Genomic DNA, 24662 nt, shown 5'->3' with positions numbered 1-24662 from the left:
AAAAAGATTTAATCCTATCCGTGGCTAATAATCATCAAACATCGAAGAACGTTTGATTGCGATTAGCGGGAACAAAAATTTTATTTTTTATACATTTCTGAATTCCTTTCGTGAAGTGAAAATACAAACATTGATCACGTATAGTGCTCAGGTATAATTTATTAACAATTAATAGAGAAGTATGTAGTACACTCTACACATTGTAGTAAAATGTACATAACTAATGGCTAAATGGTTGAACAAATATTAAACATGTACAAACACCAAAATTATTTTGCAAAATTGTAAAAAAATGCGAATACGCCGGTCGCGTGGCGAAACCGTGAATCATTCCTGTCGACAAAACGCAGGCCTCACCCTCTTTAGTTTAGTCACAATCCAGCTGTCGAAGCTACGTTTTTCGGGGGTAAGGCCCTCGGCATCATTGATCTGGCACGGCGGGCACGAGTATAATTCTGCTCGGTTATACCTTGGGAACAATAATTCCATCCAACAACTTTTTCTGAGGTCGTTGAACTCCTAACGAGATTCCGTCGATACCACCGTCTCGAGATCGATTCGGCCTTACTTACGGAACGACGCGCGAAGTTATTTCAAAGTACCGACACAATTGTAAATAGAAATAGTGTCACGTGAAATGCTTGTTGGTTAAGCTTCTATTTTTGCGGACGTAATCACTTGCGGACGTAATCTTCGAGAATATTCATATGCAATTAGTAGGAGCAATTAGAAGCGATTAATTCTGATGTTGATATCTCTCTTCGTAGATTGTTTTAATATTTATAAGCATCAAAAAATGCGATAAAAATCATAGAAACAGCTATTACAAAATGTTACAGATATTTTAGTCTCTTTTATTGAGAGAGATATCTATTAAGATTAAAAATATAAATAATGATCTGTGTCCGCTGTGCGTACAGAAAGAAAAATAACAGTAATTACAGCGCGTTAATTGATCTCACGGTGGTTATAGCGCGTGAAATTAATTTTTCGGTTTAATATATGCAAATGCATGTTCCTAGGCACACAACTAGCGGAAAAGTTTTAATGTCGGCGATTACGGATGAGCAAAAGTGTGTAGAGATAGATACAGGTTGTGAATAGCTTCTTAAGCGTGTTCAGGTCCGAAAACATACTTGTATTTATAGAGCTTTAGCTTACACTTTTCGTGTAATATTTACTTCGTTATTTGAAACGCTGCATAATAATGAGTGAGTAATAAGCAACTAAAGAAATCAGTCTTTTAATTAACAGCCGATGAATTCGATCTTCTGCATTTGTGATGCGCTTACATTCCCAAACGTAAATTATGTTTTATTTTGAAATAGTGTAACGTATGGTTTTTAGAGAACAAAAAACAACAGAAAAAAGTTGCGAGAATCGGATGTTGAAGCGTAAAAGATAAATTTGTAATATTTTTTGCGCTCCGACATTCGCGCTTCCGATTCTCATAACTTTTTTTCCATTGTTTTTCTTTGTACTTTAAAATCAAAGTTTTGGTATTTTGTTAAAATTAAAGAATTTCTTCTTCCTCGAATAATTGTTGGTTGAACGTACATCAATCTATGATTAAAAGAGTTCTTATTAAGGTTAATTTGTACTGTAACATATTGTGCAACGCCAAAATTACATGTAATTATTTTTTCGCTTATTTTTAATCCAAAAGAATTTATCAGTGAAATATTGGATGCGTGCATAAACATTAATTAAAGCCCCCATACATTCACGAATGATGTTTCGTGGCACTCATTTGCTTTTATACACATCGCCATTCATATAATAAATGCTTATATTTAAATTGAATGTTAATTAAATTTCAATTTAACATATCCTGCAAGAGGCTCATCAAAAATAATTCAATAAAAGAATCAAATTCTGCCTTTTCTCCGCTCGTAATTCACAATTCCGAAGTGTAATCGAATTTAACGTACAATTATTTCAGCATCAAACGTAATAAATAAATTTTCCGATAATTATGTGAGCCTGTGTCGCGGGTGCGGTTATAAGCAAATTTATTGCATATTTCCTATTTCGGGCAGCAACGATTACGTGGTCATCGGCGTACATCCGCGACATGTTACGTCGTATCAAACGTACACGCAACGCGCATACATTACGTGTGCGTTCGTGCGCGTTTCTACAGGACGATTGTATTTGTACATATGATGTACAAAGAGTCAGAGAGAGAGAGAGAGAGAGAGAGAGAGAGAGAGAGAGAGAGAGAGAGAGGAGAGAAAGTCCACAGAGAAGCTCCATTGATTGGTCGGTGGCACGGCGGAACGTTGCAGCTACCCTGGGGGTATATGAACCCCGATGTACATGCTTCTCTCTCTCCGTCATTTCCCTCTCTCATTCTCCTTCATCCTCTCTCCGTCTCTCTCTCCCTCTTCTTCTCTCCTCTCTCTCTCTCTCTCTCTCTCTCTCTCTCTCTCTCTCTCTCTCTCTCTCTCTCTCTCTCTCTCTCTCTCTCTCTCTCTCTCTCTCTCTCTCTCGTTCGCTCGCTCGCTCACTCGCTCGTCTCTCATTTACCCTCGCTACGATTTTACCCCGTAGTAAAACGCAGGCGCGTTACATGGACCCAGGAACGATCAATACAAGGTTCCCCAACTAGACCAAGACTGTCTCTCTCTCTCTCTCTCTCTCTCTCTCTCTCTCTTGTTCTCTCTCCCTCCTTCTCTCTTTCTCTGTCTCTCGTGATTCTCTTCATTGCCCTTGCTGCCACCCCTTCGTAAAATCGCGGACAATCTTTGATATTTCGCTACTCGTCTGAGAATTCTACGCTGACGCGCGGGAAACAAAGTCGATTGTTCGATCCTGGCTGTCGACTCCCTCCACTCCTCGCTCATTCTTGTCACCCTTTACACAATCTTAGCGTAAATTGTATATCTCGCATACTTTCTTGCATACTTGTTATTAAGCGTTAAACACGCAGATAACAGAGTTTTAACAAAAAGAAAATTTGATGGGAGTTTTCCTCGTTAGCTTATTAGTTTTCCTTAATGTAATTACACATTAAACGTCGGAAAACGATTTCGATTTTGGAACTGAAATTTCATCGAGACTCGTTTTCCAAAAAAAAAAAAAAAAAAGATTTAAACAAAATTCAGGCATTTGGTATTCAGTTACCTAATAGCCTGGTAAGAAGGAAAAAAAAGTGAAATCAATCGATCTCCACTGACTATACCGCCTAGCTCTCCCTCTGTTTGGCTCACGCACCATTGTAATCGAGGCCATCGCGGACGGAAGTGTCCCTCTCGAGACATCCTGCTTGTCCTCGACAAGCACTCGCAGTGCCGGTCTTCGCTCCATCCCAGATCTGCTCGACGCTTCGTCATGCATCGCGAGAGCTCGCCGTGTCCCTCGCTACTGAGTTATTTCAATTTGCCGTTTTTCGGTCGGTACGCTGCGGGGATCGATAAGGGGTTGGATCGAGAGAGAGAGGCAGGAAGAGGTGTATGTGTTTATGCGTATGTATATGTGTGTTGCGAAGTGGTGCTCCCGCGACAGTCGCTTTCTGGTGCCACGCCCAGAGAGTGAGAGAGAGAGAGAGAGAGAGAGAGAGAAAGAGAGAGAGAGAGAGAAAGAGCGGTCTGGTGCACATACAATATTGCGCCGTGGTAAGCGTCAGCTGCTGGACGCAACGTTCGCGGTTATGGCGGCTGCTGATCGACGTTTAAACGTAACAACTTTGCCTTCGTTAATGAGCACCCCGCCGTCTAATTCCGCGTTGGTCTTTCATTTCTAAACGCGTTCCTTACACTATATCACACAATTATTCTCTACAGCGAGGTCTTTTCCACGTACAAAGAGACGATATAAAATGTTTGAACACTTGCAATAATATTTCTCGATCAGATGTTGCGATTTTAATGAAATAACTATTATGATGCTTTCTTATAATTTTCTATAAATTTCTCTTGTTGTTTTTATATTATTGTCTACTTTGTAATTTTCTATTATGATGTTAGTATCAGAAATAAAAAATTACAGTAAAATTAATCTGAAGATTATGCTTCATGTGGCTTTATGTTTACACGTTACGATACGCATTCGATTTGCATTCTTGCTGTATTTATATGAAAAATGTTTTATTGCTTCTAACAATCTCTCTTTTAATTCAATTTGCAAATATTTGGCATTGTAAACTTAATTTTCCCGTAAATTTAACTGTGTTAAAATATTTTGCGAAATTTCAAAAAAACAATCAATAAAAGTTACGAAGGCGAAGCACGCGGGAGCACCACAAGGATATCTTGGAATTAAAAGGACAACCTAAGTGGTACCGGAAGGTTCCTCGTATGAGGATCCCCGGCACAGAGGACGAACATATACGTAAAGATCGACAGCCGATCGGCGTACGTTCGACGTACACTGATCCGCTGACAAATAGTCAATAATTATAACGGCAATCATAACAACAATAATAACAAGATAATAATAACGATAATGATAAAGATTCGTGAGAGAATCACAGAAACAACGAAAGAGTAAAGAAACAAATGAACATACCGGTTAACGATGAAAATCAGTGGTTGGAGGATGCCGATATCTGGGCGCAGAACGGAACGGCGGTGGATTTTACTTAATTACTTTTATTTCTTTCTATTATATGCTTGTCCCTCTCTCGATACTTATTATTCTCTCGTACGTATCTCGGCTTCGATTTAAAACGGTAACGCGGTGTGCGTGTTTCCCGTATTTTTGTACTAACTTTTTCTTTTCTTTAAACAAATTTATTTATCACGACACGGTTTGGAACATCCGAATCGACAATGGTGCGATCAATGTGGAAGCTGATTTGCGATCATCGGGAATCCCGGAAACGCGTCCCTCAAGGATTTGACGATTGGATTTCCGCGAGCACTTGACATAAATAACTCGCGACAGAGGAAATAAACAAATCTCGCGCGCGCGGTAAACACCCAGTGTCTCTCTTTCACTCCCACCCCCGACCAGCAGGATCGTTCTCCTATATGTCCCTCTCTCTCTCTCTCTCGCTTTGCCGGTGTCTCTTCTGCCGATCAAATGATCTTCCAGCTGACGTTTTCGTTGCTCACGCTACCATTCTTTCGCTAACACGTTCAACTCTCGACCGCTCCTTCGTTTTCTGCTTCGCTTTCGCGTTATCACGTGAGAACACCGTCGATTCTATTTCGATTTCTTCACGACCGACTCGAATCTCCGAATTATCGCGGCGCGTCAAGTCGATCGGAGGATGAACAATCGGGACACGAAGAAGCGCTCCTCGCGGCAGGGACGGGTCGGGAAAACGAGATAGTGGAAAGCACAAGATCGGGGTTCGAACGAAATCATAAAATCGGAAGAACAGGAGAACGTTTCTCTGCTTTGCCCGGCAAATTTATCTTCGTGCACGGCGTTTGCGTGATTCTCTTCTCGTTCGTGTTCGTTTCTCCTGATGAGCGACGATTTTGTCGTGACGATCTTGTCATCCGACGGTGGACGTTGTTCGTTCGGCACGTGGACGGGACAAAGCAGAGCGGAACAACTGAATGTTAGAGGATGACGAAGACAATGACGACAACGATGATGACGGCAACGGCGACACAACTGTGCTGTTTTCTTTTCTTTTTTTTTTTTACGACAATGACGACGAACGATACCGAACCGAGTGTTCTTCTTTTCTTATTCTTTTTTATTTTATGCCGAATTTAAGGGTCAGAAATTAGGAGATATGCAAGCAAATAGTAAGAATGTTGCGGGTATAACGGTGTCTACAACGCAATGCCTTTATGTGGTGCGGTAACTAAACTGACGAGGCCGAGCCTCGATGCCGACGGTTGCACCCTTCGGACACCCGCTGCCGCCGCCGTCTCCGCCGCCGCCGCCGCCGCCGCCGTCCCCGCCGACTCGTTCTGTCGAGGGGGATGGGATAGACTCGAGGCGAAAAGAATCGCGAGAAAGCACGGTCGAGGGAGATTGGCGCCCGATGTACGCAGACGCCATCGTTGTCGGAAAAAGGTGAAGGAGAGGCCGAATAGTGGCAGCGAGATGCGACGAGGGAGGAAAGAGAGAGAAAGAGAGAGAGAGATTGTGAGGAAGAGGTGCGAGAGAAGACGGAAGAGGTTCGGGAGGGCCGGCGGGAAAGGGGAAAATTCGCGCAAGCGTAATCAGCGGCTTGCACCAACCCTCCGCATACCGGCCGTCGGGGGTTGGTTGGCTGGCTGGCTGGCGGCTGGTCCTGTGTGCGTCGCTTCGAATGCACGGTATTTCCAAACATCGAGCGCGCATCGCGGCGCAGCTATGGAGAGATTTTTTTTTTTCAGTCATTATGCACGCGAGACGTCCCCGTGATAAATGACGCCCGGATGCGAGAGGGAGGAGGAGGGGGTGACTATTGATTAAAACGATCGTCCCGGGAGTTACGGGAAACCACCACTCTCGCGTCGGTCATTGCACGAATAAGTGCAGTTACACGGGGAAAGAGTGATTGTCGTTAACTGATGATAGCTCGGCTCGATACTCTCTCCAAAAACGTCTCTTTAATTGACCGTCATTATACGGATCGATGAACCGAGTGACATTTTGCAGAATTAAAAGCCTTAATTTAGATTCTCGACGGCGGAGCACGGGTTGATTGGTTTTAAGCTGCGTTACGAATTAAAGTGTTTCATATAGTTAGTACATTGGAAGAAAAAGAGAGACGATTATCCTTAGGCTCTCCTAAAAAAGAATACATCGCGAACACGTCATATGAATAATCTAGAAATGTAAATAATCCAAACAACACGATCGCGGTTATTTATGTCCGATCGATAATTACGAGAAAATATGGGCCGATGTGGAAACGGGACTTCGCCGCTTGTATAGTCGGGCGATATTTCACTCGTCTCCGACATTACCAGTGCGAGAGTGTAGAGGAGGGAACATCGAGCTGGAAAAATATGGGTAAACTCTGAGGTAAACAGTGAATCGAAAGAGGATGGTAAAATTTACGCAGACACTGAAGTTCACGAAGATGAAAGAGAAAGATAAGAAAAAAAAAGGGAAGGAAAACACAAAAGGTGGAAAGGATGGGGGAATGCGAGCCAAAGGGTCGCTAAAACAATGGCTGCCAGCTTCCAAACTGTTGTAGGCAGTGTTAGATTAAAGAGGGAAATGAAAGGGGAGTGAAAGAGAGAGAGAGAGAGAGAGAGAGACACGCGAGGGAGAACTAGAAGAGAGCAAAAGTGCGTTCGGTTTCGAGCCGACTTTTTAAACGCGAACCGGTGTCTCTTTCCCCCTATTAACGGCAACATCCATCACACGGACCAATCCCGGTGAAATCGATCGAGCTGCATTACGATGGCTGATCTTCGCGGGAAGCTGGCATGATTAATATCGCGAATGCACACGAACTTTTGAACAAGCGTACATTGCTTCGATTATCGAGGGGGGGGGGGGGGAGGCAACAGAGAAAGGGGAAAGGCAGAAGCAGAGAGAGAGATGAGGGTGAGAGTAGCAGTCGTCAGAAACACGCACGCGCCAAATGGGGTTTACAAAATGGAGGGGTTGATAGCGAGAGAAAGAGAGAAAAGGAGAGGGTTAGGATGAGAGAGAGAGAGAGAGCGAGAGAGAGAGTTGAAAGGACCGGATAGCGCAAGCGTTGGACAGAGGGTCGAAAAGCTCGCCGAGAGTGCCCGGCAAATGGCTTTTCGGTAACGTGAGCGCGGCCAAATTTCATCATACGACGAATCACGTATTCCGTCTGATAAAACGAAACTGCACTTCCCGAAATCATATCCATCATGACGACATTATCAACGATTCGATCGTGTTGAATAAATTTTGCACGAAATCTGGCGAACGTTGAGTCTGCTGCTTGATACAATTAATGTTGGAATTAACAGAATTAATTATGTATTACGTAATATTACAAAATATGTTTGAATAAAATGCGCAAAATGCAACTTCAGTTCTGCCAATACATCTCTTTACAAAATTATATAACCGGTTTGTAACTAAACTATTATAATTGCAGTAAGAATATGATCTTATTCACTTCGTTGTATTTACAGTAGAATTTTTATGTGTTGTTGAATCAATATCAAATAAGCAAACTCACACGAATGTACACAGCGATATAAAATCTGCGAAGCGAACGGCAAATACGTTTATCTCGCGACGGCGAACTCATCTGCGATCAGCGATCGTGAATGATAGCGCACTAATGTATGAGGTCTATCGATCGCTTCTTTTTTACATGTACATACACGTGCGCAAAGTTTATTTGTTTTTGTTACGCACGGTGCCGTTAACGATTTCATAAGGAACGATTCCTTAATGAGTCACGTCACGGATGGAGGCGAGAATCGATAGGCATCGGACACGAAGATGTGTGTGTAATTGGTTTCGTTTGCGCCACCTTGTACATTTCAGTTTTACGAGATACACAAGAGATAGGCGAATGATGTAGAGCAAAGGAGTCGCCGCGACGGAACAAAGCGAGAAAGAGGGAGAGAGTCATAAGGGAGAAGCGGAAAGAGACGAGGGAGACAAGGGGTGTAATCTAATGGTAAATAGCACGTATGCATATAAGGGTCAGTCGAAGTACGCGTCAATGGCGTAGGAAAATGTATTGTACTGTTTATCAACGTACGCGAGACAGGCAATTTTGTTGAAAGTTTTTGCTGAATATATCATGTGAATAGAGAACACGTGGAAAAAAATTACGTGGTCTTCGTATCAATATAAGTAAGAAGTTTAGTTTAACAAGAAAAGAGTAACAAATGTTATATTACATTTCAATAATTATATTGGTTACTTTATCATGTTATACTTTTTCAATTGTACAAAAACTCGGAAGCGAGTTTTAACGTTTGACTGCACTGTTTGTTTCATGAAGTATTCTGTATTGTATCAACAATAATTGTTTATTCTACAAAAACTTGCATACTTATAAATTATTTATATTCATTAAATCACAGATTTCTAACATTTCTAAATTTCAATCGAGAATAATCAATATGCGGATCAAACAGCAATAAAATTATCATTTGCGTTATTATTTTAATATATCGACAATGTTTTTGTCAATAATTTAACATGTTCGCGATAAGTATAGAGATATAGAATTTTTGATTCTACAATGAATGTCTCTTGCTAATTTCCTTTTCGAACTTTTGCAAATTAATTTTTCTAACTTTTGTTTCTGCATAGTACACGATATCGTGAATGTGTCAAATATAAATAATTGAGCAACACACGTATCGCTGTACATTGACGTCGAGGTATGCGCCAGAAAATACCGTCGTGTCGCCGATGTAACCGCTCGTAAAACTCGCCAATCGCCGACGATCGATCGTGAGTCGCGCCCACCCCGCGTCTTAATCGCCAAAGGAGTCTAGACACCTTCCAGAGGAGGTCGGCATAAATTCCGCGAGAGGACGACGGCGCGGCGGATAATTTACGGGCGCACTCGTCCTCTTTGTGCTTCCGAGTGTCCTGGGAAAAGCGGCGCGCCCATTCTACCCCGGGCGACGGCCGCGCCTCCTTCCTACGCCACTGGGAGGGTAGACCGAGGGGTGCCAGCGTCAGACGGGGCCGCCGGCCGCCGGGGTTCGGGGGGAGCGGACGGGGTGCTCGAGGGGGGCACTGGGGGTCTTTCGAATATCGATCTCCCGCGTTCTCCCAGTCATTCACTCTCTCTCGTGCAGTTCTACGTCCCTCTTTCCACCCGTTTCGCGGGCTCCCAGTACTCCCGGTGAGTGGAAGGGGTGCGAAACGCCAGGCCAGAGAGGGGGACCAAAGGGGACTTCCAAGCCGGAGGTCCCAGCCAAAGCCCGGGGGAGGAGGAGGGCATTCACCAGGGTACGCGCCGTCACTACCGCCGCTACCACCACCACTAACCGACATCCAGAAAAATGTCCTCCGAGATCGGGAAATTGGTTTACCGGATCCTGCAGCTCGGCGTTTGTACGGAATTATCTCATCCTCCCCTCCCACCCGCGCTAGTTTCCTTTCCTTGCCGTCTAATTTGCATTCTATCTTTAGAAATTCGTTACTTCAGACTCCTTCGCGATTTTCACGACTGCCTGAATTCATGAGAAGTGAAAATAAAATAGGAAAATAAATTTGTCCGCGGTGTTTCGAAACTGGGGTGAATACATTATTTCCTATATATTATTTAAACAAATTTCTGTATACTGAATTGTTTTACAAGATATTTACGCCTTTATATTCTCTCTCTACAATCAAATTTGTTTTCTAAATGTTTAAAACTGAAATACTAAATGCCATATATTTATTTACTCTTTTACAATAATTATTTTCTACAATAATTATTTTCTACTCTCTTATCTTCATCACATCAGCATCGATGATGCGATAATTATCGTACATTCTTATTCTTTTTAGTCATAAATTTACGTAATTTTCTACAATAGAAGAGCGCGAGCTATTTTATTAGACCAAACACAAATTTGTCGCGCGGCAGACGAACGAGCAAATAAACGACGTCATTTCGCTCGCAAAATTATCCGCGGAAATGTCGCCCCGAGACTCGCTACTCTCCGCCCACCTCACCGTCCTCCCTCTTCCGTCGTTTCCCAGCCCGGATCATCATCCCTCTCCCGGAGCGGAGCCTGGCCGGGGGATAGGTGGCTGCACACCTTACGATCGTGCTGCACGCGCATCTACCGGATGCAGGAGACATTGCGTGGACCCGGGAACGAGGCTGCGTGTCACACGAAGGCGGCTTACCTGACTGCCCGGAGCCGCCTTTGTGACGATTGAATTTCATGCGCGCAAATTACGTATCCGCCACCCCCTTGTCTAGGCGTTACATAAGCGTCTATATAAACATAGACGTTATATAAGCAAACTAACTAAGCAAGATTACGGGGAAAACGGACGGTCCTCGAGGCAGCGCAGATCGGAAATGACATGACTGGCTCCTAATTAGTGACTCTCGTATAACGGCAATGTAATACCGTTTAATTGTCAGCGCTCCAAGTAACGAGCTCATTAACTCACCAATTGGATACTGCTAAAAATAATTATGTGAAGAGCGAAATTTTCTTATTAATAAATTTTCAAGATAGAAATCCTGTTTTGGAGAATCAATTTCCAGCCATTCTCTGGCTATCGATCGTTTCTAAAATTCACTGCTGTTACCCGGAGACTCACGCGATAAATGTGTATAATCGAGTGTCAAACTTAGGTTTTGGGGTTACACGAGGGACAAATTTAGATTAAGAAAATTGTCCCTTTTAGATTACAAGCGCTGCTAGATTATTATTCGCGACAGAATAATTCTATTTCGCAAAGGGATAAAATTTGAAAAAAACATCAAGTATGCATTGATGAATAAAGATCGTATATCGTATAACGCTCGTTTAATTCAGCTGAGAATAAACCTCGCGTCAGTGCTGAGATTTTTACTTCCTCGATTTAAATGAATTCATTTCATCTACAAGTTTATCTGGAACATTGCAGTACAAGATGATCGCCCTGCCCGAGACGGTATTCATATCGATTCAACAAACCAAGGAAACCAGGATGGACTCGGCGACGGTGTCGCCCAAAGTGTACAAAGTCGCGACTCGCGCGGTCCAGTCGGGGACAAGTCCCACGGTGTCGCGCCAACATGTCCGAAGCCGACGAAACCGGTACGTATGTACATATACCTGCACTCTTCATATGTTGTTCTCTCGAACTAACTCGCGAAACCCGTTCGTGACTGCCACGCGCTATCGTCTATCACCTGTCCGCGTAGTCACGCGGAACGTGTCCGTATACCGTTCTCGATAGATCTCCGCTCGCGATCCGTCAAATCGATCGGATTCACTGTGCGAAGGGGTCACGCGAGGATCATCACGCGCTCGCCGATTGCACCCTGACATTTCCCATCTCGCGTCGACTCGAAACTCCACAGCAAATGGGAGAACAACGTCACGTAGGCGAGGCCACCGACATGGATGTCAATCATTCGGTCGGAGAAGTTAAGATGATAGCTCTAAGAACGTAACAATCGACGGTTTCTCGAGACTGCCGTACAAATGCACACGCGAGAGAACAAGAGCTGAGAATTTTGTTAGTTAACAGAACGCGCCGTATACGTTGATAAAGTGTACGTAAGTTTATCCCATGAATCGCAAAACTGTATCATAAAACCGTCTTCTGTTCTTAAGTACATGAGTCTTTTTAAATTGATATTTTTCTCGCTTCGCGATATTAATCGTTTAACATGGTTGTTTTGAAAGAAGCAAGAATATCTGTTCTCATCTATCAGATCTGAACTCGCACTCCTCTTCACTCGCAATTAATTATTTATTGGTTAACAATTGTGATAATCGTGATTATCGTTGAAAGTAATCTATATTTTTAACGTGAAATAATTCAACAGCGCGAGAATTCTGCGAATATTCCTGACGAAGTAACAGGCATCTTATTGATTTAAACCGACGACCTCGCGACGACTCTGTCGCGGCAATTAAAATGGGACGGACTGCGGAAAATGGTCCTCGTTATTTTCCCCGAGCGTGTAATAGAAATTGTTGAAGATTTAGCGTGAGGTTACCGATGCATATAATTGTGCGACTCTCTTTTTCTCTAGCTCCCTCTCAGGCTTCCCTTTCTGTTTCTCTCTTCCTGCTCCTTTTCTGTCGCTTTCCAAGTTTTTTTTGTGTTTTTTTTTTCTACTTTTAATTATGCTTTCCGGGAGCTATTTCTGGTTTTTTGTTCCAAGAATTTTGCAATACTATTTCTTTCACATAAATATCATTTTTCGGTCATTTACCCTAATCAACTAAAAAACACTTTATCCCCTAATACCGCATCAAAGTCGATGAAAATACTACAGTGATAACTTGTTCGTATAATCCAGGAAAATAAAAATATCGTTAATATAAGAAAGGTAACTCGAAATTTAAATTTAAATTTGCCATATTTTTAAGTGGAATAATATTCTTTATTAAAAGTCATTTAATCTTTCCAGCATATTTTGATATGCAAGAATAAATATTTTTCTATTTAATTAAAAATAATTTGTACTGTAATAAATATCATAAAATTGATTTAATGTTCGAGTTCTTTAAAGGACGAATATTTTTAATACAATCACGTTTCTATGTTCTCACTTAAAATAAAATTTTTCTATCGATTCTTTGAAACTTTATTTTATAGAACATTGAATTTTTAAGAAAATTAATGTTTATTTAATCAATGCTCCATTGAACTGGTAAATTAAATTAGTCTTTAATTTAATTTTAAAATGTCACACAAGCGATTTCGAATATCGTACGTGGCGCTACGCGTACGCAAGACGTTGCTATTCAATAAATAGACAAAAGTATTCTATATCTCTTGAGAAGGCACAGTGTAAGTTTTATTTCCGTACGCTGAATCATTGACGATTCAACTATATGTAAAGCCAGTATAGCAACCTTTCTTACTTGTCACAGAAAGCTATAGCGTCTTTAGTCATAAACACATGATGCGACATTTGCGTCGTCGAGTATAGAATACGATCGAAATAGATATCGAATGATCTCGATTTAGATCGAACGCGAGCTATGTTTCTATGATAAGAAATATGATAAAAGTTTAGTCGGCGGAGTTCTCTCTTGTATTTATTATAGCGACGAAGGTGAAATATCGTGAATTTCTTCGTTTATCTTGTTGATATTTTTTCCCGCCGATATTTGTAGATCTTTATAAGACAGTTCTGCCATTTTTATAAACAGTGATAGTCATACATTCCTTGCAGCGAATGATCCTGCACGCAAATGACTTAATTAAAATACAAAAAAAGAAGCTACATTTTACAAAATAATATTAATAGTATTTTTACATAATTTAAAACATTTTTAATAATTTAAATAATTTATAATCAGTCACTGGTTTGCGTATCTGGCAAATAATTGTGCAGATGTTAGAGAGATTAAAAGAGATTTACTCTTATCTAGCTCACTTATGTTCTAATAAAAAATTTTATTTGATAAAGTCAGCAAAAGTACGTATATTCGTATGCAATCGATAGGCGCCAAGTGTAACAACTCCCGGAATACCGTCTTTACAGTTAATTGACCTCCGCACAGTTATCGCTATATCCATCCAACTTCGTAAAACTATCCCGACTTTCGGCCTCTCATCACGCTCCTTTCTAATCTCAGCATCTGTTAATCGAATCAATCAGAGAGTTCGCCGCGGACGAGCCATGATATCGTGACCGCAAACGAGTTTCCACGATTTAATCCCGTGCTTCGACGTGGGCGAGGCGAGAATTCGGGCGCTGTCGTGAGATCGCGTATACGAGATCCTTGACGTCTAGCAGCCACGCGAGTTTCCCGACGGCCGTGCCGCCGATTCCCATTTCCTATGCTGTGAACGAGCTCGTACTCGTTCACGCGAGATCGCGAACCAGGCGTGCGATTCCACGAAGGCGCGTGCAGATCGCGAAGTTCCACTCTTATCACGTAGGCGGTAACACCTACCGCGATGTAGACCCGGTTTCACGGTGCCGTCAGTTCCTCATCGTATCTTTCACCCGATGGGTCACGCCGTTGTTTGCTCTATGCTTACTCTCGTTTAAAAAAAACTGTTCGCCGATAGTGCCGGACTATATTACTTCGCCGATAAATCAATTCCGTTCGGATCGTCATTTCGAGAGCCATGGTCTTCCCTTACGAGGGACGGGATCCCCTGGAGCAAACCAGTCTTTATCAGCGCGCCGATGGTAATCAGATATCCCCGTTATGAGTCATATGAATATGTTTCAACAATGCACTCGACGCAATCGCTACGCGGAAATCCTCACTTTTCAAGTCGCAAGTCATTGATAATACTTAATCGATACGAGCGTGAAACGATAACGTCGCTGTCAACGTTCTCCTCCTTTCCTTTCGCACGATGAAACTATTGCGAAATTCAATATCATTCAAAATCGCCGTACTCTAGATTACATTTATCTCTGTTTAATTGTATCGTCGAATCGCTATTTGCAGAAAGCGAGGATAGCGATGCCGAGGGTGGCATGGGTAACGTGAACAAGATGATAATACGACCACCTGGACACAGCGGCAAGGCCAAGAAGGGTCACATCTGCTTCGACGCCACATTCGAGACCGGTAATCTTGGCAGGGTGGATTTAATCTCCGAATTTGAGTACGATCTTTTCATCAGGCCCGACACCTGTGGGCCCAGACTACGCCTGTGGTTTAACTTCACCGTGGATAATGTAAAGGCGGATCAACGGGTGATCTTCAACATCGTAAATATCTCTAAGAGCGAGAATCTCTTTCGACAGGGAATGACGCCGTTGGTGAAGAGCAGCAGTAGACCGAAATGGCAGAGAATACCGCGAGAACAGGTGAGACTTCGGGAAGTTAACAATTGCTGATAATGATTCGATCTTCAACGTCTATGACGTGTTGTGAATTTTAAATAAGATGCTCTTTGCACCGTAAATTTTTAACCTGACAAAAAAATAATGTTTTGTTTTATGCTAATTAGGCTTCTATGTGAATCGAAAGTTAGAGAAAACTTAATTTCAATAAACTCTCTTTCAATAAACTATGTTATGTGACTAAACTATGTTCTAAATCTGCGATTTCAGGATATATAAGCGCATATCCGTAAATCTAAGGCAAATTTGATCAGCCCCATCGCGCAATTGACGCAGACATTCCAATTTATCGGCAATATCGACGGTTTAAATCTAGAGAAACTGTGTCAGAGCGAACTTCCAATATCCAATTACTTCATCAAGCATTAGATAGTCTTTTAATTTAGAATTATCGGCATCGCGAAATCGATTAATGATTACCATCGGTGCCAGATTGATTGTCGTCATAAATTTAGCGAATACAAACCCATGAATAACGTTATTATTAGAATATAGCCTTGCAATAAATTCTCGTTATAAAAAATTAATCAAAATTTTTAGTAATGTTTTTCAAACCATTTTTTTCGTCAATAAAAAAAATGTTATTTAAAAAAATTTAAGAAGCATTAATCAACTCATTATTCATCTCGATCTACCGTCATGTTTGCAGGTTTTTTATTACAGATCCGCGCAGCATCAGAATCACTACGTCCTGAGCTTTGCATTCGCGTTCGATCGCGAAGACGATATGTATCAATTCACTCTGACATATCCCTATTCGTACACTCGTTACTTGGGACACCTCGATAATCTATGCAGCAGATTGTTGTACACAAAGAGAGAGACGCTAGCCGAGTCGATTCAAAAGAGGAACATAGAGCTTGTAACTATAACCTCCGACCTCGAGGACACCGAGCGACCTAGAAAAGTGGTCGTCGTCCTCGCTAGAGTTCACCCGGGCGAGTCACCGTCCTCGTTCGTGTGTCAGGGGTTGATGGACTTCTTGGTCAGCGCGCACCCTATCGCTCAGGTTCTACGAGAGTATGTGATTTTTAAGATAGTACCGATGCTGAACCCCGACGGTGTTTTTCTCGGAAATTACAGGTGACAATCGTTCAATATTTGTTCGATAGAGAAATAAATCGACGTTCAATTTTTTTCGCTTTCAGCGATAACTCTATAAGAATCAAACTAGAAATTGAATGTAGTAAGAAAAGAAAATCAAATTAGAAATTGAATGAGAAATTTGGAAAATAAATAATGTTTTCACTTCGGCTAAAGGTCGCAGATAAAAATATAACGCTCGATATTTTCGCGCATTAAGGTCCACCGTGATGGGATTAGATCTGAATCGATCCTGGAACCGTATCTCCGAATGGATTCACCCTAGCCTGCTCGCAACCAGATCGATGCTGAAATCTCTTGATAAGAACTCTCACACGCCGTTGGATTGCGTGCTAGATTTGCACGCGCACACCAATGCCACGGGTGTCTTCGTCTACGGGAACACGTACGAGGACGTCTACAGGTAACTCTAATCCTTTTTCAAGGGCAGATCGAGTAATATTAGACTACACGACTAAGCTATATTATTCTGAGAGCCAAAATAAATTAACGTCGATTAAGAGCTTGTAACCCTATCTGAGTTATGGCTGCCAGCCTCTCAGGTACGAGAGGCACATCGTTTTGCCGAAATTGTTAGCTCAGCATGCGGACGATTACGAATTAGGCAACACCATGTACAATCAGGACCACAACAAGGCCGGGACCGCGCGCCGCTATTTATGCTCTATTTTGAAGGAGCATGTCAATTGCTACAGCATAGAAGTTTCCATGCACGGCTATAATAAGAAGGGAATACCTGGTATAATGCCGTATACAGAGGAAGGATGTATCCTTCACAATCATACATAATTATATCCTATGATTAAAAAATTATCCTATTACGAGCAATATAAAAAAATTTTATCGCAACTTTATTCAAGATGGTGATGCGACGAACGTCAAAGTTTGGAGTCGACATGCTAATCTGTTAATATCTAATCAGGAAAATTTGAAACCTTGACTATCAGAATACAGATTATAGGCTGGGCCGCAATCTGGCTCGCGTCTTCCTGGAATATTACAAGCTTACTGGACTTATCCCGTCGGGGCTTCCTGATCAGCCGTCGAACAGACGAACGCGTCAATCGCGGCAACGGTACCGTCTTCCAAAGCAGCCCAGACCGAGAACAGTCAGGACTCCGGCGACCTTACATCTCGCTAGCATCTACGAGTAATTATTTCAACTGTTCCGCATGTAAATGCAAATTATATATCACTAAAGCACAATCGTTAGAATTGCAAACCGCTTATATCAGAGAGACTGAGAAAAGAAAGAGAAAAAATCTACTTGCACGAGTAAAAAATCAAAAATCAAATGTTTTAATGCACAAGACAAAAGTAGTATCTTCTTCATAATAGAAGAAGCAAAAGAGAAATCTTTCGTGCAGATAGACAATTTAGTTGCAGAGAGACAGAGCTTTCCGCAATGCATACTATTTGTCAAAGCATTATAGTCGATTAATCTCGAATGAAACATCATCAGGTATTTCCGGGAGGAAGTTGAGCCGCTCCCGAGCGCTCGTTACCGATCGATGAGCGGTACGCGGATGGGACAGCACCCCGGAACCGGAATCGCGAGTGAAACTGGAGCGGGTGTTGGCGGCGGCGGCGGCGGCAGCCGTAGTCAGAGCTACAGGTTCCGGAGTCCCGGGGCACCGCTCGACAGGGTGCAAGCCCTGACGACGCGACCCGACGCCGAGCCGCGGCTCACCATTATCGATTTCAATCAGCTGACGCGGGGTGGTTTGGAGCTCGCGACCAGCAAGAACAGACCAACAGTCCCACGCAAGAGTGTCAAGTTGCGCAGATAGCGATCATCTAGCTTCGGATTTCGTTACTTAAGACAAAAATTCTCGGAGAACAGGAGAGCTGGATGTCCTCAGTGATTTGAAGATCAAATATCGCGGTACGCTATTTTTATTTTTTATTTCAGAAATGGAAGTGACGAAACTATTGTTCATCAAAATAATATTATCTACAGGAACAAAATATAAGACATTGATAAATGCCATTAAATAGTATTGACTCGTATATCTGGATGTAGTTCAAGGAGATAAGCCATCGATTCGCATTACTTCTAACGACGGAAATAAAAAGCTTCTTAAGGAGAAAAAGAACATCAAGGATCTTCTGTCTTCTTCTGTCGATTATTAATATCGATAATTGTTACTAATAATTGTTTTCTTTCACATCAAATAATTTAAATTTAATGATATTCATAATAACGCACATATATCCCTTCCATTATGCAACATTTCTTCTTTCACGAATTCACATAAACACAAATTTTCAACTTTCTCTTATACCATTCCCACTCTCTTGCTTGTTGATAATAAATATATTTCCCAGTTGCTAGATTTTTTAACGAAATAATATTCCTATCTTATTGCATATGTGTCTGCAACTTCTAAGAATATATGTGTTTACGTTGTTATGTTTCTCATAGTCGTTTATAACATCGTTGTCAATGTTATATCATTCATTATTTCTACATTTCATAAATCTTAATAATAATAATATTCAAACATAAATATTAATAATAAGAAAAATATATACGTACTGTTAAATATCAAATAAAACATAGAGAGCATGCATAATTAATATATTATTAATTCCCCATTCCCGAACCGCATCCAGAGACTCTTTACATAGAGCTGTAACGTAAATGATATGTCTGTCGGAGTATACAATCGTCACACAATTATGAACTGTAAATGTTGCGCCATGAACTTTCGAAGCTTTAACTACATTCAACAATTTTATACATTATCAGACAATTTATTCCCGTTGCAAGAATAAAATATAAAAATTTTCGTAGAACATATCTTCAATTAATAATTTCTCAATTTCGCAAACTCTTTAATTTTACGATTAATACAAGCGCTTTTCTCATTGTTATCAATGAGACCAATGAGACCAATGAGACCAATGAGACCAATGAGACAAATAATCGTAATTGATTGAAGCACAAAACTATCTGAAAACTTTCTGCAAACACTTTGTTTCTCGGTCGAGACCTCTGTCAATCACACCGAGCATGATCACACGTGGCGATCGATCGTGCACTCCGGATGCGTTTCGGGAACGGTCGCGGTGTTACAGCCGACACCCGGTTTGACAGTGATGCACGTACCTGAGACAATTACGTTTCCTAAAACTCAACGAACCCGCGCTCGATGCACGCGCGCATTGGGTGGACAGAAGACGCAGGTACTACGCGACGGCCCGTTTTACACCTGGCCGGATACGGAGCTAAGGATACTCGGATACTGGGCGCGGGTGTGTCCGTGCATTTAACGTACGGCGACGACGACGGGAAAGTCGGTATATATACTAATCGTGCTTGCGAATTCAACCACGAACAACGAACAAACGAATTTACCGTGTGCGTATGTAAATACGTGTGTGTATACCGTGTGTATCGTGATAGCGTTTGTGCGTGAGAGAGCGGATCGGTGTCCCTGCGTTGACGACGGTATGCGTGTGTGTCTTTTACGTATGCGTGTGTGTGCGTCTCTTCGTGTTTTATGTGTGTACGTGTGTTATGTGTGTGTGTGTGTGTGTGTGCCGAGATATTTGCGGTTATATATTATACGTGTACATGTCAATCAATCGGAACTGAAGAGGAACTAAAACGGAAAGAAATGAAACTATAGCGAAAGAAGGGAGCAGACAAGCGGCCAGTAGCTCTTCTACCCCTGGGCTCAAGACGGAACTGGCCCGTGGGCCGCTCCGGCGGGTTCGCGAGACCTCCGTTCCGACGATACCACCCCGCCCCTACCGGTACCCCTCTCCCCCGCGAGCCACGATATCGTCCCTCCCTTTGCCCGTTTCTCGCCCCCGTCGCCGGGAGTGCGTTTTCCCCCCTTGCGCGCCGCCGTGCATCCCCCATCGAGCCGGGCTGGAGTACTTCAGGGTTGGACGAGAGCAGGGCGGTGGTCGTTGAACCAGGTATATAGCGGACGATGTCTGCGTCGTGCCGGTTGCGCAGCGGCGAAACCGCCCTTACGATCGCGCTTTCATTCCTCCCCCCCCCCCTCCTCCTCACCCTCCCATCCCACGCTTTCATTCCCTCGTCCGCTGCGCGGGGGTTGCAACCCCCGTGCACTCTGACGCTACAGCGCAGCTCTCGGTTTCCCAGGAGAAGCGACTAACCTCCGCGAACCCGGGCAGCACGAGCGGGGGAGGACAGAAGGGGGATTGATGATCGTGGTGAAGATGCAGGGAGGCAAGGGGGACGGATCTGTGCAACGGCGAGTCAACGTGTACGCGCGCCAGTGGATTAATATCGGAGCCGCGCTGGATTCGCCAGGACCAAAATGATTTAATTCCAGTTTTAATCCGGCCTTTTATCTACGCCTCGATATCAGATTATACATCGTCGAGCCTTTTTTTTCGACTTTTCTTTTATACGCCGCGTGGGAACGTTGCCAAGAACCAGCGAGTGAGCTTCTCTCATCCTTCACTTTATCTTGTAAAGATTGGGTATTTTATTACGCCCGTGAGAAATCCTCATAACGGGGAATACTTGTTATTCACGCCTCTTTATCATTGTACTCGCGCTTTTATTTTTACTTCAAATTAAATTTAGAACTTTGTTTTATTTCGTTTTTATTACGATTAATGTGAATTAAGTGCCGCGATACTAAATTCTACGTGTTGCAATCAAAACAATTAAAGTATAACTATAATAGCTCACAGCTATCTTAAAATTTGCTTGTATACTCTTACACTGACATATTAATATATCTTTAAAATATTAATCACATGTTATGTATCAATTTAAAAATTTATGTATTTATATACTTCCAAAAATTTAGTTTATAAAATCGATCTTTCATTATTTATGTTTTTACAAAATGTTTTCGACATATATATTTATACAATTTATATTTTAAAAATTTTATAATTTGACGATTTAAAAGTAAAATTTACATACGTAACTTGTGCAAAATTAAAAATTTTTTAATGTTGCACAAGTTACGTATGTAAATTTTACTTTTAAATCGTCAAATTATAAAATTTTTTAAATATAAATTGTATAAATATATATGTCAAAAACATTTTGTAAAAAAATGAGGAAAAAAAGTAATTTTGTATATTTTTTCTTTGTGATATTGCAAACTGCAGAGAAAAATGTGATTGTCAAACTACAGTTTTGGCAATTATATGTATACTTTATATTATTTTTAAATTTATTAATGACATCAAAATAAAAGAAATGAACTGACTCGCCGGCACAATGCACAGCAACGGAGCCGTTGTTCACAAATTGATCTGTAGATACAAAGCAGCGTTTATATTACATACTATTTTATGTGCAATACTTTGCAAATAACAGATAATGAATAAACGATTTTTTACTATAACTATTTTTACTATATTATAAAATTGTACTGCCGGCGCCTGATGCCCTTTCTGAGTTTCCTCTTGCTCTCAGTTTTCCTTGCAGTTTTTCAAGGCACGCGTTTGCGATGCGAATACGAAAGTCACACGATATTTTACACGGCACTCTCGACGCGTACTTTGTTATTTAGACAAAGTAAGATTCGAATATCATCGCACAAATTATACGTTCAACACTCTGTCGCGTCCATAACAAATAACGACAGAAAGAATGAGATCGAAAACTGCAGAAAATAATAAAAATGGTTTTATTGAAGAGGATAACGCGATGAACGGAACTATTTGCCCTGTATAAAATGCCGCCGTGCAAATAATAAGAGTACAATAAACATATCAGAGACAAAGTCGAATTATTTTTCAATGTTTATTGCATCTTTATTACTCGCACGATGGTACTTCAACAAGGCAGATCGTTCCATCGTATCGGTGCATTATTCTTTCCAATAGTACTATTCTTATTATTTCCGGTAGTCTTCGATCTTATCATTCACGTCGTTACTTGTTACGGACGCAGCAGAGTCAAACGTGTAATCCGTGCAATAATTCAAGTTTTATTTTCTCCGAATAAAGTACGTGTTGAGAGTACCGTTAAAAATATCGTGCAATTTTCGTCGCGTCGTAAACGCGTGTGAGCACTTTGAAAAACTACAAGGAAAACTGAGAAAAGAAGGAGGCTCAGGAAGGTTTTAACAGTCGACATTGACAGAGCAATTTTAAGATAAGTAATCATTTATTTGTTATCCATTATTTGCAAAATGTTGCACGTAAAATATAATGTAATGTAACGCATATAGAAACTTTGAAATATTCAATAAAAGATTTGCAATTTTTAATATTTATATATGATTATTGTATATAAATATATAATTCTTTGTTAGATATTTGCATAAAAAAAAGAGAAATAAACAAAAAATTTAATGTGCTTAATTTGAGAAATAATTATTTCAAACGCTATTATAATTTAGATATACTTTGCATGTTATAGATCAATTTGTGAACAATAATTCCGCTACTGCGCATTGTGCCAGTAAGTTTAATTTGCTTTATTTTAATGTCATTAACATAATATACTTAAAAATAATGTAAAATATATAGGGTATTTCAGACCACTGTTAATAATAGATTTCTGAAATCATTTGGAGACACAAATCTTTATACTAAAATTGTGAAGTTATTAACGGGTGATAGTTAGTCAGGGACTGATATAATAAATGTTGACAAATAAATAGATGGAAAGTGATATCAGTATTTTGCGTAATTATTAAAGCATAATGAATAAATGTACTCACCAGTCGTTGTTGTCCCTTATTGTCTTTTGTTTTTCACCTTGTTAGTTGTCAGCCTTAACTAATTGTATGCTTTCTTTCTCTCAACTGTATCTAAAAAAATTAATATATATTTTAATTATTGTGTCAGTTATATGTTATATATGTTAATTATTATATATTTATGTTATGCACAAATTATTTCCATTTTGATCAAAACATTACATATGAAATATATTGCGTAAATAATTATTCAAAAATTTGCATAAATATTTCGATAAACATTTTATAAGCTAGATATTTAATAAATGATTTTAATTCTATATGTGTGTGCTATCGTATTTATACTTATTTAATCCTTTTCGAACCGCATTTTCTCTCATAGAGATAAAATTATCTGCAGTACTGTGCTGCTTCGCTATATGTATATTAATGCTAATCCAATTATCAAATATTGAAAGTTATAGTTTAAAGATGCAGTATATTAGTAAAAAACAAAAATTAAACCGATACATATATAGATATATAAATTTGTAAAATTTAAGAGAAGGGCATTATGTTAGCTAAAGATTAACGAATCCAAAGAAAACTTTACAACCAAAAGAGGTTAAGTAATAAAAAAAACTTTGTTCTTACCAGAGTATTGATAGGGTATTGTAGTTTGCTCTACTCGCTGCAGGCTTCGCTTTAGATTGCAACACATCAGCTCCATCGAAAAATGCAATTAACAAAAATATGTACTTATTTGAGTATAATTACGCACAATACAACACAATATTAACAATTAAACCGCGCTTTTTAATTTTCACTTTTCACGCCGTGAATGTAACGCAGAACTTCGATATATCGATGATCGCTAGGAGCGCTACGTGCGCTTCTTTTAGGCGATATTCCAAAATGCACTAGCAGTGCTGAAAACTTATAATGTACGTAACATAAATTTTATGAATAAATCTAGACAAATTTGTAGAGTGTGTATGCACTATGTGTTTCAAATTAAAATGATACACACAGTTTTGCTTTAACAAATAAAATCAAATTATAATAATGTAATAATAATATTTAAAATTGTAACATTTTTAGAATGTAAAATTTTTATTTATAAATTTCTTTATGTTTTTTGTTGAAGCTTTGTGATACAAATTGTAGCATGAACAAACACCAAACAGTAGTATCTTTTACCGACTGAATGTGATAATGCACAATTGCAATTTTGAAATGCAGATAGCACTACTGTATAGAAGTCACTAACGTAGAGAAAATCGCCAAAGCCTGTATCAGGGCATGTAATTTTTCCCTAGGAGCGGGAATGTAAAAAATAAAAACTTTTATGTAAATTTGACAATTCCTATTCGTCGAATTTACGTAAAATTTTCACTTTTTACGTTTCCGCTTCTAGGAAAAAATTACATGATCAATGCTCAGATTATGCAACTTGTTGCAACAATTTGCAAGCGTGTAGTAAATTACTAGAAATGCTGTATGCTATATGGTACATTTTTAGTAGTTAACTAGATCTTTTGCGAATTGTTGCAACATGTTGCATAGTTTAAACATTGATTATG

The 24662-nt window shown here is 40.4% G+C and overlaps 2 protein-coding genes across 6 annotated transcripts in view; one reads left to right on the top strand and one right to left on the bottom strand.

Annotated features, from left to right (window-relative positions):
- Nucleotides 1–23880, bottom strand: part of LOC105675138 (ELAV-like protein 3) — a 66734-nt gene extending 42854 nt beyond the window's left edge. Inside the window, exons 1-2 of one of the 3 annotated variants that reach the window (XM_067355722.1) lie at nucleotides 23734–23880; nucleotides 23122–23211 (exon numbers count right to left, since the gene is read on the bottom strand). The gene's annotated coding sequence lies outside the window, so the exon portion shown is untranslated. Of the gene's footprint in view, nucleotides 1–4509; nucleotides 6081–19559; nucleotides 20164–23121; nucleotides 23212–23733 lie in introns of those variants that run through there. The other 2 variants (XM_067355718.1, XM_067355719.1) reach the window with 2 other exon arrangements.
- On the top strand, nucleotides 11423–19023 carry LOC105675139 (cytosolic carboxypeptidase 6). 3 transcript variants are annotated; one of them, XR_010890371.1, is made up of 8 exons: nucleotides 11423–11606; nucleotides 14943–15307; nucleotides 15993–16426; nucleotides 16647–16850; nucleotides 16990–17213; nucleotides 17402–17597; nucleotides 17910–18332; nucleotides 18408–19023. XR_010890371.1 is itself a non-coding variant. In XM_067355717.1 (7 exons), the coding sequence occupies exons 1-7, from the start codon at nucleotides 14611–14613 to the stop codon at nucleotides 18235–18237; spliced, it is 1815 nt and encodes a 604-aa protein (XP_067211818.1). In that variant the 5' UTR covers nucleotides 14207–14610; the 3' UTR covers nucleotides 18238–18336. The 3 variants fall into 3 exon arrangements, 1 of the variants encoding a protein (XP_067211818.1); XR_010890370.1 differs by lacking the exon at nucleotides 11423–11606 and adding an exon at nucleotides 14210–14674; XM_067355717.1 differs by lacking the exons at nucleotides 11423–11606; nucleotides 18408–19023 and adding an exon at nucleotides 14207–14674 and having other exon boundaries at nucleotides 17910–18336.
- Nucleotides 23881–24662: the final 782 nt, after the last annotated feature.

This window comes from Linepithema humile, chromosome 5 (genome assembly GCF_040581485.1).
Source record: "Linepithema humile isolate Giens D197 chromosome 5, Lhum_UNIL_v1.0, whole genome shotgun sequence".
Taxonomy (NCBI): Eukaryota; Metazoa; Arthropoda; class Insecta; order Hymenoptera; family Formicidae; genus Linepithema; species Linepithema humile.
This window is presented reverse-complemented; position numbering and strand designations above follow the sequence as displayed.